This window comes from Callospermophilus lateralis, chromosome 15, assembly GCF_048772815.1.
Source record: "Callospermophilus lateralis isolate mCalLat2 chromosome 15, mCalLat2.hap1, whole genome shotgun sequence".
NCBI lineage: Eukaryota > Metazoa > Chordata > Mammalia > Rodentia > Sciuridae > Callospermophilus > Callospermophilus lateralis.
In genome coordinates, this window is record NC_135319.1 from 79,807,634 (window position 1) to 79,821,757 (window position 14,124).

General features: G+C 32.8%; 1 protein-coding gene across 1 annotated transcript in view; it reads left to right on the top strand.

The window, feature by feature from the left end:
- The window catches only part of Atrnl1 (attractin like 1), a 746,572-nt gene that overhangs the window by 202,057 nt on the left and 530,391 nt on the right, over positions 1-14,124 (top strand). The window contains exon 19 of the mRNA XM_076834523.1: positions 2,083-2,220. Coding sequence (XP_076690638.1) covers positions 2,083-2,220 — 138 coding nt within the window. The remainder of the gene's footprint in view (positions 1-2,082; positions 2,221-14,124) is intronic.

The window sequence follows — 14,124 nt, forward strand, 5'->3', positions numbered from 1 at the left end:
ACATCTGTTTTAGAGGGTAAACATTTTCCCAAACTGTGTACTTTATTTGCATATCATATGCTGAATTTGTCATTATGTTTTATTTTGATATTTTTCTGTTTGTGTATCCATAAATGAGAAGCCATCTGGGATGGTTTTAAAATTTAAACAAAATAGAATTGATGACTTCTCTTCAGTTTTATTTGTGTTCCACAGGTTGGTATTAGAACCTGTAAAGTAAAAATGTATTCTGCAAGAACTATTAGGTACTGATCCAACATTCTAGAAGGGAAGTTTGAATAGTATTGTATCAGGTTATTTATTTAGGTACAGGGGGTTGAACCTAGGAGTGCATAACCACTGAGCCACATCCTCAGCACTTTTTAATATTTTATTAGAGACAGAGTCTCTCTTAGTTGCTTAGGGCCTTGTTGAGTTGCTGAGGCTGGCTTCAAACCTGAAATCCTACTGCCTCGGCCTCCTCAGCTACTGGTATTACAGGCGTATGCAACCCTACCTCTTACTAGTGTAAGAGGTAGCATGGGTTACTCTTGTCCAGTTTTGTTTGTCTGTCACCCTACCCAAATTCCTATTGTTGTTGGCAAATTTTATTATTATTAGTGATAATCTATGAGGAAAATGTTAGCTTTTGGGAGTTAAATTCATCCCCCTTATTCAGAGTTAAAGGAGTTTTTTTTTTTCCCCTGATGATTTCTTCATGTTGACAGAAATTTCATAAAGTACTTACCGTACTCCATTCCTTATTTTGGATCTTTAAGTACATGTAGTGGGCACTCAATAAATTTTGTTTTCTACTGAGTAAATTAATTAGTAATAAATTTTTTATGAAGCAGTAACTTAATCTTTTAAGTATAACACTAAAAACAAAAGCTTTTAATAATATTATTGTTCTTATAAAAATTATATAAATTTCTTTTTGAAAACTGTTGATGTAGAAATATCTTACTAGAATAAGGTAACCATCATGGACTTTTTCTTTTTTTTTAATTTTTTTTTAAGAGAGTGAGAGAGGGAGAGAGAGAGAGAGAATTTCAATATTTATTTTTTAGTTTTCGGTGGACACAACATCTTTGTTTGTATGTGGTGCTGAGGATCGAACCCAGGCCGCACGCATGCCAGGCGAGCGCGCTACCGCTTGAGCCACATCCCCAGCCCCCATCATTGACTTTTTCAAAGGCATATTTCTACATTCAAAAATAAAACTGACTATTCTAAATGTAACATTTTTTTATCATTGTTATGTAACATTTTCCTTTGATACTAAATTTTCTTTTAATTATTTCATAATGCATTTTATATTATAACAAGGGAAAATGTTTATGAGCGTGACAATGATGTTGATTGGGCAGATAGTTTCCAAACTAAGTTAATATAGTGCCCCAAATATGTGTTAAGAATATATATTTTTATGTATCAACTTTTATTCAATCTGAAATTTTTGGATTCTGTTGTTATATCAATGTTCAAACAGACTAAGTCTCGTTTATGAAGACAACAAAATGAGCTTATAAATCCTATGCTGTTTAATTCGAATTCAAATAGAATTTTAGTAAACACAAGCTTTAAAACTTTTCTAGCCTCAAAAAGATACCATTTGTGCAAATTAATTTAAAAGTGATTTTTTTGTTCATTTTAGTACTAATTCATTTTCTTGAAGAATCTATTACTGTATAATTTTCTGTTTGTTTCATTCTTTTCAACTGTAAATGTAATTAAGATGCTTTTAACATCCTTTATAAAGCTATATTATTTAGTTTGTGTTTTTGTAACTTATTAGAAAGCATTCATAAGGACTTTTAAGGAAAATGTTAAAAACATTACCTCCTTAGTTATAATATTTATGTTGCATATTATGTCTGCATTTTATAAAAGATAAGGTAAAATTTCTGCATAGAATCCATTGTTTATATTGTCTTGTTAATATTTTCGAGGCATAGGTGTTATGCATTTAAAAAAAAACTTGGAAAATGACCATTGGAGTTTGCTGGGATTCAGATTTTTAAAATAAATTCCTGTTTTTTTAGCTATTAAGCTAGCTCTCGTTATGTAGATATTTGTAATACTTTTACTATTTTTCTTTAGCTTGCCAGTGTAATGGACACAGCACTTGCATCAATAACAATGTGTGTGAACACTGTAAAAATCTCACCACAGGAAAACAGTGTCAAGACTGCATGCCGGGTTATTATGGAGATCCAACCAATGGAGGACAGTGCACAGGTACATATTTTTCATGTATTTTTACGAATGAAAAGAAATTGTATGTATTGCGTTGATTGTATGTATCACTAAAGAATAATTCTTTATTCAGTTTCAGTATTTCTGGAGAGTAATATAGATTTGTCACGGACTTTGGGAACTATAAAAATTCTGTGATAAGCTTGCTTTAAAGATAATTTTTACTTCAAAATATGAATTCATATTCATTATAGGAAATTTATCAAATGCAAATAAATAAAATTACCTATAATCTCAATATTCAAAAACTATCATTACTGATGTGTTTGTTTTAATAGTAGATTATTGTCTTGACTTTTGATATAAAAATCAATTAAAGGTTATAGGTATATGCCTCATATCAGGTAAGACTTATTTTTGGACAGGGTGATAGTATTAGCATAGCATAACATTTAAGGGGAAGGGTTTGGAATCAATCCTGGACTGAAATTCAAGTCTGTCACTGTTTCAGTGTATGACCTTGAATAATTAACCTCTCAGTGCTTCATTCCCCTCACATGTAAAAGGGATATGATGATAATTCACTGGATTGTCATAAAGCTCAAATGAGACCATATGGAATTCAGATCTTGGGAATTTTAGCACATGAAAATAATAGTGTAAATATTAGCTAAAACTGTCACATTTATTTTCAGTAAACCCTAATTTCTTCCATTCTCTCCTTCTGCTTCCTGTTTGCTTCTTTTGCTTTCTTTATGGCTTTTCTTTTAAATTTTGTTTTAAAGTGAAATTTTATTGTAAGCCTTTCTCTCTAGATTGGATCTTGCCATTTAAAAAAATTTTTGAACTAATCTAAGTGGAGATTGCATATATAGTGTCTAGAGAAAAGACCTCAGTTGTTGGCATTGAAAAGCAATCTTCAGGAGGGACTACAGCCTGGTCTAGATAAGTTTATAACACCAGCTTTAAAAATATGGATGTCTGGACCACTCCCTAAAACTATTAAATCAGTATCTGGTTTGAGGTTATAGGGTGAATCTTGGGCCTTGGTTCTTTTTCAAAGTTTCCCAAGTGACTATTGCTTGCACTCTGGGTTGAGACGCCCTAGTGGGTGATGAACTGACTTAGCTTTTGAGTTAATAAAATTGCTCAGATTTGGTGGAGGAGAGTTTTGTGACATGGAATACTCTGGCCTGTCTGAAGCACTGATATTGGATTGGCTGACATTAGCATTTTCTATGTTCTCGGCACTGTACTAATGACTTTATGTTGGCTACATCATATTAGCTTTACAAGAAATTGTATGGCTAGTGTTATTTTATCCCCGTTTTACATAAGAACACAAATGCACAAATAAGTAACATGTCTGATTCTTAGACCTTGCTATCACCTCAATGTAGTTGCTACATTAATGGGTACAGGGAAGGTCCAGAAGCTCTCAGACAAAAGCCATAGCTTAGTGCTGTGTCCAGTGGATACACAAGGTATAGTCATTGTGGGCACTGTGGAATCCATGAGATTTAGTCATGATCTACTGCAGTCATTGTATTTTGTTATTTATGTGTATCAACTTAAAAGTCCAAGGATTTGGATATATCCTCTTTTCTGCTACTGAAATTTCTGTAGCTAAGAATTTTTACTAGAAGATAAGTATATTTCAGATAGATGGTTTATATATAGTAATATATTATTTTCACCATTTTAATAAAAATATAATATGAGATGTCTTAATTCACATTATAATTTGTATCTATAGACTCTCATGTATTTAATAAATAGTTGTGTATGGTTTACTTTTATAAAAATGATTTCATATATACTTTCCAAGTTGTTTTAATGCCTATGTCCATTAGGGTTTTGTGCTCTACTTTACCTAATATATTTATTTTTTAAAATTTATATATGACAGTGGAATGCATTACAATTCTTAGTATATATACAGAGCACAATTTTTCATGTCTCTGGTTGTAAATATAATATATTCACACCAATTTGTGTCTTCATACCTTTACTTTGGGTAATGATGTCCATCACATTCCACCATCATTTCTAACCCCATGTCCCTTTTCTTTCCTTCTCACTCCTCTGCCCTATCTAGAGTTCGTCTATTCCTCCCACGCTCCCTCTTTCTATCCCACTAGGGATCAGCCTCCTTGTATCAAAGAAAATATTCAGCATTTATTTTTTGGGGGATTGGCTAACTTCACTTAGCATTAGCTTCTCTAACTCCATCCATTTACCTGCAAATGCCATGATTTTATTATCTTTTATTGCTGAGTAATATTCCATTAGTATATATGCCACATTTTTTAATCCATTCATCTATTGAAGGGTATCTAGGTTGGCTCCACAGTTTATCTATTGTGAATTGTGCTGCTATAAACATTGATGCGGCTGTATCCCTGTAATATGCTGTTTTTAAATCTTTGGAGTATAGACTGGGGAGAGGGACAGCTGGGTCAAATGGAGGTTCCATTCCCAATTTTCCAAGGAATCTCCATACTGCTTTCCATATTGGCTGCATCAATTTGCAGTCCCACCAGCAGTATATGAGTGTACCTTTTTCTCCACATCCTCGCCAACACTTATTGTTGTTTGTCTTCATAATAGCTGCCATTCTGACTAGAGTGATGATGAAATCTTAAGAGTGGTTTTGATTTGCATTTCTGTAATTGCTAGTGATGATGAACATTTTTTCATGTATTTGTTGATCGATTGTACATCATCTTCTGATAAGTGTCTCTTAAGGTCTTTGGCCCATTTATTGATTGGATTATTTAATTTTTGGTGTTTAGCTTTTTGAGTTCTTTATATACCCTAGTGATTACTGCTCTATCTGATCTGTGAGGGGTAAAGATTTGCTCCCAAGATGTAGGCTCTCGATTCACCTCACAGATTGTTTCTTTTGCTGAGAAAAAACCTTTATGTTTGAGTCCACCCCATTTATTGATTCTTGATTTTAATACTTGTGCACAGGAGTCTTAATAAGGAAGTTGGGGCCTAATCCAACATGATGGAGATTAGTGCCTACTTTTTTTTCCTATTAGACACAGGGGTCTCTGGTTGTATTCTTAAACCCTTGATCCATTTTGAGTTGTGTTTTGTGTATGATGAGAGATAGGGGTTTAATTTAATTTTGTTGCATATGGATTTCCAGTTTTCCCAGCACCATTTGTTGAAGAGGCTATCTTTTCTCCAATGCATATTCTTGGCACCTTTGTCATATTAATATAAGATAATTGTAGTTTAGAGGGTTAGTCTCCATGTCCTGTATTCTGTACTATTTGTCTACCAGTCTGTTTTGGTGCCAGTACCATGCTACTTTTGTTACTATTGCTCTGTAGTACAGTTTAAGGTCTGGTATAGAGATGCCACCTGCTTCACTCTTCCTGCTAGGGATTGCTTTAGCTATTCTGGGTCTCTTATTTTTCCAGATGAATTTCATGATTGCTTTTTTCTCTTTCTATGAGGAATGTCATATTGGAATTGCATTAAATCTGTATAGTGCTTTTGGAAGTATGGTCATTTTGATAATATTAATTCTGCCTATCCAAGAGCAAGGTAGATCTTTCCATTTTATAAGGTCTTCTTTGATTTCTTTCTTTAGGTTTCTGTAATGTTCATTATATACATTTTTCACCTCTTTTGTTAAGTTGATTCCCAAGTATTTTATTGTTTTTGACGCTACTGAGAATGGGTTAGTTTTCCTCATTTCTCTTTTAGATGATTTGTCACTGATATATAGAAATGCCTTTGATTTATGGGCATTAATTTTATATTCTGCTACTTTGCTGAATTCATTTACTAGTTCTAGAAGTTTTCTGGTGGAAATTTTAGGGTCTTCCAGGTATAAAATCATATCATCAGCAAATAGTGCCAATTTGAGTTCTTCTTTTCCTATGTGTGTCCCTTTAATTTCTTTCGTCTGTCTAATTGCTATGGCCAGTGTTTCAAGAAGTCTGTTAAATAGAAGTGGGGAAAGAGGGCATCCCTGTCTTGTTCCAGTTTTTAGAGGGAATGCCTTCAATTTTTCTCCATTTAGACTGATGTTGCCCTGGGGCTTAACATAGATAGCCTTTATGGTGTTGAGATATGTTTCTCTTATCCCTAGTTTTTCTAGTGTCTTGAACATAAAGGGGAGCTGTATTTTGTCAAATGCTTTTTCTGCATCTATTGAGATGATCATATGATTCTTATCTTTAAGTCTACTGATGTGGTGAATTACATTTATTAATTTCCATATGTTGAACCAACCTTGTATCCCTGGGATGAATCCCACTTGATCATGGTGCATGATCTTTTTGATATGTTTTTGTATTCAATTTGCCAGAATTTTATTGAGAATTTTTGCATCTATGTTCATTAGAGATATTGGTCTGAAGTTTTCTTCTTTGATGTGTCTTTGCCTAGATTTGGAATCAGAGTGATATTAGACTCATAGAATGAGTTTGTAAGGGCTGCCTCTTTTGCTATTTTGTGAAATAAATTGGCTAACATTGGTATTAGTTCTTCTTTAAAGGTCTTGTAGAACTCGGCTGTGTATCCATCTGGTCCTAGGCTTTTCTTGATTGGTAGATTTTTGATGGCATCTGCTATCTTGTCACTTGAAATTGATGAGTTTAAATTATATATATCATCCTGATTCAATTTAGGCAAATTCTGTGACTCCAGAAATTTGTCGATGCCTTCAATATCTTCTATTTTATTGGAGTACAGGTTTTTTAAATAATTTCTAATTATCTTCTATATTTCTGTAGTGTCTGTTGTGACATTTCCTTTTTAATCACATATGTTAATGATTTGAGTTTTCTCTCTCCTTTGTTAGCTTGGCTAAGTGTCTGTCAATTTTATTTATTTTTTCAAAGAATCAAGTTTTTGTTCTGTCAATTTTTTCAATTGTTTCTTTTGTTTCAATTTCATTGATTTCAGCTCTGACTTCAATTATTTATTGTCTTCTGCTGCTTTTGGTGTTGATTTGTTCTTCTTTTTCTAGGACTTTGAGATGTAGGGTTAAGTCATTTATTTGTTGACTTTTTCTTCTTTTAAGGAATGAACTCCATGTGATGACCTTTCCTCTTAGAACTGCTTTCATAGTGTCTCAGAGATTTTGATATGTTGTATCTGTGTTCTCCTTCACCTCTAAAACCTTTTTAATCTCCTCCTGATGTCTTCTGTAACCCATTATTCATTAAGTAGCACATTATTTGGTCTCCAGGTATTGGATTGGATTTTATTTCTTATTTTATCATTGATTTCTAATTTAATTTTATTATGATCTGATAGAATGCAGGGTAGTATCTCTACTTTTTTATATTTGTTAAGAGTTGCTTTGTGGCATAGTATATGGTGTATTTTAGAGAAGGATCCATGTGCTGCTGAGAAGAAAGTATATTCTCTCATTGAAGGTTGGAATATCCTATATATGTCAGTTAAGACTAAGTTATTGATTGTATTATTGAGTTCTAGAGTTTCTTTGTTCAGCTTTTGTTTGGAAGATCTATGTAGTGATGAAAGAGGTGTGTTAGAGTCACCCAAAATTATTGTTTTGTGGTCTATTTGACACTTGAACTTGAGAAGAGTTTGTTTGATGAACATAACTGCTCTGTTGTTTGGAGCATATATATTCGTAATTGTTAATTCTTGTTGGTGTACGATTCCCTTGAGCAGTATGTAGTGTCCTTTTTTATCCTTTTTGATTGACTTTAGTTTGAAGTCTACTTTATTTGATATGAGGATGGAAACCCCTGCTTGCTTCTGCAGTCCATGTGAGTGGTATGATTTTCCCTACCCTTCACCTTCAGTCTGTGAATTTCTTTTTCTATAATATTAGTCTCTTGGAGGCAGCATATTGTTAGGTCTTTTTTTTTTTTTTATCCAATCTGCTAGTCTGTGTCTTTTATTTGTGAGTTTAGGCATTCTGGATTATTATTGAGACATGATTTGTTTTCCCAGCCATTTTTGTTTACTTTTGATATTTGACATGATTTGGTTTCTTCTCTGATTAGATTTTTTTTAGTGTAATCCCTCTCTCTATTCATTTCCCTGGCCCGTTTATTGATTGGGTTATTTGTTTTTTTGGTGTTAATTTTTAAATTTTTTTTATATGTTCTAGAGATTAGTGCTCTTTCTGATGTGTGTGTGGTAAAAATTTGCACCCATTCTGTAGGCTCTCTATTCACCTCACTGATTGTTTCTTTTGCTGAGAAGAAGCTTTTTCATTTGAATCCATCCCATTTATTGATTCTTGATTTTATTTATTACTTCATAGGAGTCTTATTAAGGAAGTTGAGCCCTAATCTGAAATGATGAAGATTTGGGCCTACTCTTTCTTCTGTTAGTTGCTGGGTCTCTGGAATAATTCCTAGGTCTTTGATCCACTTTGAGTTGAGTTTTGTGCATGACGAGAGATAGGGTATTAATTTAATTTTGCTGCTTATGGATTTCCAAGCACCACTTGTTGAAGAGGCTATCTTTTCTCCAGTATATGTTTTGGCACCTTTGTCTAATATGAGATAACTGTTTATGTGAGTTTGTCTCTGTGTCCTCTATTCTGTACCGTTAGTCTATAAGTGTATTTTTGTGCAAATTACCATGCTGTTTTTGTTACTATTGCTCTGCAGAACTTTTGGAGCCCTTTGTTTTCCTTGGATGGAGTTGATGTAGGACAGATGAGCCTGGACACCAAGGAATTAGCAAGAAGCAGGTTTATTTTAGCTGCAGTGGTCCAAAGGGGCTAATTCATAAAAATCTCTGGACCCTAAGGATGAAAATTCTTTGAACTTTATATTCAGTGGGAGAGAGTTTTCAATTTTTATGGGAGTTTACATTGAAGAAGTACTTTTTGTTTTGTTTTCTTAGACTATACAGAGGTTTTCAGAAGTTTTTACCATGAAATGCAGAAATAGTAATTTTTTCTTATCGTATCAAGCTTGTGGGAAAACTTAGTTTTTACAAGAAAGAGCAACTGAGCCCTTATAGGAAATAGGAAGCTTCAGATCACATTGAACTCTCTGCAGAACTTTTTGCTTATATCCTGTTGATAAGAACAATTATGGTGAGAGTCTTTGGAGAAGCTTAATTATGACTCTTCTATTGTAGGGGAGCCACTACAGAGTATCCCTTGAACTTCAGATACTCTATACCCTAAGATTTTTTTAAAAAAATTTTTAGTGTTCATCTTTTTAAACTCTATTTACTCTTTTTGTTTTCATAAAAGGGATTTCAAAAATGAGGAGAATTGGACTATGAAAACTTTGGTATTGACATTGTCAAGTATTTAAGAGTGACTTTACTGGGATAGTAAAAGATTTTTTTTTTCTGCTGAATACTTTTGAAAGAACTGCCTGTGGTCCTATGTCCTAAACCTGCTAGAGACAAATCATTGAACTTTTAAGTGTTCCCGTGTTCCCTGGCCCCCCTGTCCCACCCCACCCCAACTATTCCCTTCAATAAGGTGTTTCTTCCTAATATTTATTTGCACAAAGTCTGTTTTCCCCCTTCAATTCTGATAAACTTTTACTTCAAGTATTGATATTTTGACATGATTTTTAGGTGATTAGATCTGATAGTCCAGACCATTTTCCATAATATTCCATGTATTCACAATTTTTAGGATTTTGGTCATGTGTGATAGGATGTTTTCCTAACATAAAATCTTTGATTTACAAGTGTTCACATGAAGTGTGTCTTGTTGCATTGTTTCTTTTCACTAATATGCCTTTAATGGAATTTCGAAAATAATATTTTTAGGTCTATAAGTAGAATATTTGCCTAATTTTGGCCAGATTGAAACCAGCATTTGTTTTTAATTTTAATTTCTGTGATACTTAGTTATCTTATGTGTATTCTTGACATTTTGTGTTACAAGAATTTGGCACTATTTGATTCTTTAAAAAGTGATTTAAGATACTATAATTTAGCTTAACTGTATAAATGAGTATATACTAACCTAAAATGGTTGAATAATTTCTACTGGCTTGAAATGACAGGACTTGGGTGAAAATTAAAAGATAAATTTATTGGTTTGGCATCGTTTTCATATTCTAAAACATAAGGCATTTATTTAGTACACTGTAGAAGATTGGAGGTTAACTTAAGAAACTCTAAGCATACATTTGATTTTTTTATTATTTAAAAAATAAAATGAAGCTAATTATCCATTTGGCCATATACTTTTGCCTTTCTCAAATAATGCACAAGACTAATTAGTGATGGTAGAGAAGTTAATAATATATTAGAAATGCCTAGAGCAGGGGTAGGCAAGCATTAGCATAAATATTTTCTGTAAATCTTTCATAAGATTTAAAATCCCCCTTAAGATATTATTTAAGAAGAAAGGCCCGTTCTTTTAAAAGTTCATTTTTATATACTATCAGACATGGGTGCAAATATTTACTTTTCTTTTAGTGTCATATATCTATATCTTTTATCTTGCTTTTTCTGTACTGGCCAATCTGTTGATTTTATAATAATAGTCTATATTTTTAGGTTATAATGGAAATATATAACAATTAATTGTATACTTAGTGGACAGTACAGACTATTTTATTAGGCACTTTTTAACATTTTCAACTTCCTGTTTCATATTTCTCTAAAGGTTTACTACTGCTCCAATTAATTAGTTAAAAATAGCATTCAGTTACATATTTATTTAAAAACACTTCCACACTTTCAGTCTGAATTTCAACAATATCTGTGATCCTGTATTCCTGACCTCAGTGCTCCATCTCAACACAATTCTGGCTGTACATTGTCCATGATATCCATTTTCTGCTTATAGCTTGCTATCTATATTAGTTGAGGTCTCCATTATTCCTCCTCTTCTGTTGCTTATCGATATTACAGATTATTTGTCATGGTTTGGGTTCTCATTAAACATTTATTAAATTATTGCATAAATGCTCTTACTATATATAATTCCTACACTTGTAATCCTTCTTTATACTTCCTTTATAGGAAAAGTCATAATTTTTTTCCCTAAAACCAGTCAAATAATTTTATTACCATCACTTATATCTCCAGTTACCTGCAGTTATCTTTAAAATAAATTAAAAACTCCTCAAGTAACTTTTCTAGTTTTATATCCTACCATTTTTTTTTCATTTTTTAACCACTCTTTATTTATTGTTATTTATTTTTTGTAGATAACAATTAAGACACTAACATTTTTCTTGTGTGCCAAGCTTGTATTTAAAAATCACTAATATTTATTAATAATTTATTTATGTCAGATATAATGGTAAGATCTTTGCCTAATGGTTTTATGTAATACTAGGCATCTTATAAAGTAGACAATTATTGTACCCATTTCACAGATGAATGAAATAATGATATAGGCTTATATTTCGTTTGAAATGTTAAATCAGCAAATGCTGGAAGCAGAATTCTATTCTTGAACTGCTTGATTCTAATAGTGCTCCAAATCAGTATGCTTTTACATCTTTTTTAATTGCACATAAGATCAGTACTCAACTCTCACCCATTTTAAAGCAACGACTTTGCGCTGCTGTATATATACTTAAGTCTGTTGTTACTTTAGCTTGAACTGTTGTAACAGTTTCCAAACAGATAACCCTTTCTTTCTTTTAATTGATCTTTATTTTGCTTTTAGGACATTCACAACACCATAGAGCTTTGCACCACCTATCTGACCACTTTTTTGTGTAAACCTAGTTCTTTTACTCCTTTAACTCCACTTTGCTTCTCTCTGTCCAGTGTTGTGCCTTTGAACTCGATTACTCATTTTTTAAATCTCAACTGAGAAGAAATTTCTGCCTGAAAACTTGTCATAGCATCATTATTATTTCAGGAAATTTGTACCTCTTTCATGTTAGTCATCAGTGCTCTTACCTGCTTTTCATTTATTTTGTCTTTCTAAGCAGGCTGAGGACTTTTTGAAAAAAAAATTATGTGTTTTTGTATTTTTTGGGTGTTATTTTTGTATCCTCATTACCTAGGTAGTACTAGTATGCTTGGTTCATAGTTAACACTTTGATATATTAACATGACTAATAAAAAATTATTTTTGTTTCATCTGTTTTACTCATTTGCATATGGCCTAAAAAATAATAATTCAGCCTAGCTAGACCTATTCAAATTTTAGCTAATATTTTCACCTTAGAGAAAAAGGTAAATAGTATTTGTAATTTTTTTATTGCTCATTTTTTCTGCTTTCCCCCCTCCCCGACTTTTCAATAGTAGATGCTACAGAAAAGCAATATTGGTTCTAATGTGTATGTTATATTTGCTCTGAATGAGGATTTTAAAAAAAATTGTTCTAATTATTTATACATGACATCAGAATGCATTTCGATTCATTGTACACAAATGGAGCACAACTTTTCATTTCTCTGGTTGTACATAATGCAGAGTCACACCATTTGTGCACTCATACATGTCCCTTGGGTAATGATGTCCATGTCTTTTCACCATCTTTCCTATCTCCCCTCCTCTCTCCCTCCGCTTTGCCCAATCCACAGTTCCTCCATTCTTCCCATACTCCTCCCCATATGGATCAGCATTTACCTACCCATTTACCTGCAAGTGCCATAATTTTATTTTATTCTCTTTTAACACTTTTAAATAATTTTATTATTTATTTATTTATTTATTATTAATTATTAATAATTTTATTATTTATTTTTAAATTATTTTATTCTCTTTTAGTACTGAGTAATATTCCATTGTGTATATATACCACAGTTTCTTTATCCATTCATCTATTGAAGGACATCTAGGTTGGGTCCATAGTTGATTTACCAGGAGATGAGCTGCTATAAACATCCATGTGGCTGCCTCACTATAGTATGCCGATTTTAAGTCTTTTGGTATAGAAGGAGGAGTGGGATAGCTTGGTCAAATGGTGGTTCCATTCCAAGTTTTCTAAGGAATCTTCATACTACTTTCCAAAGTAGTTGCACCAATTTGCAGTCCCACCAGCAATGTATGAGTTTGTCTCTCTCTACATCCTCGCCAGCACCTATTGTTATTTATATTCTTGATAACTGCCTTCTTGAGTGAGATGATATCTTAAGAGTAGCTTTGATTTGCATTTCTCTAATTACTAGAGATGTAGAACTTTTAAAAATATATTTGTTAATCAGTTGTATATCTTCTGAGAAGCAGTCTGTTCAGTTCTTTAGCCCATTTATTGATTAGGTTATTTGTTTTTTTGATGTTAAGTTTTTTGAGTTCTTTATATGTCCTGGAAATTAGTGCTCTGTCTGATGTGTGTGTGTGTAGTAAATATTTTTTTTCCCCCTCTGTGGGCTCTCTCTTTACATTATTGTTTCTTTTACTGAGAAGAAGCTTTATGGTTTGAGTCCATCCCATTTATTGATTCTTGTTTTTATTTCTTACATTTTAGGAGTCTTGTTAAGGAAGTCAGGACCTAATCCTACATGATGAAGATTTGGGCATACTTTTTCTTGCTGTTAGGCAGAGGGACTCTGAACTGAGTTTTGTGCATGATGAGAGACAGGGGATTAATTTCATTTTGCTGCATATGGATTTCCAGTTTTCCCAGCACCATTTGTTGAAGAGGGAATCTTTTCTCCAGTGTATGTTTTTGGTGCCTTTGTCTAGTTTGAGATAACTATATTTATGTGGGTTTGTCTCCGTGTCTTCTATTCTGTACCTTTGGTCTATACATCTGTTTTGGTGCCAATACCATGCTGTTTTTTGTTACTGTAGCTCTGTAGTATAGTTTAAGGTCTGGTATTGTGATGCATCCTACCTTACTCTTTTTTTTTTTTTTTTTTTTTTTTTTTTTTTTTTTTTAAAGAGAGAGCGGAGGGAGAGAGAGAGAGAGAGAGAGAGAGAGAGAGAATTTTTTTTTAATATTTATTTTTTACTTTTTTCGGCAGACACAACATCTTTGTTTGTATGTGGTGCTGAGGATCGAACCCGGGCCGCACGCATGCCAGGCAAGCGCGCTACCGCTTGAGC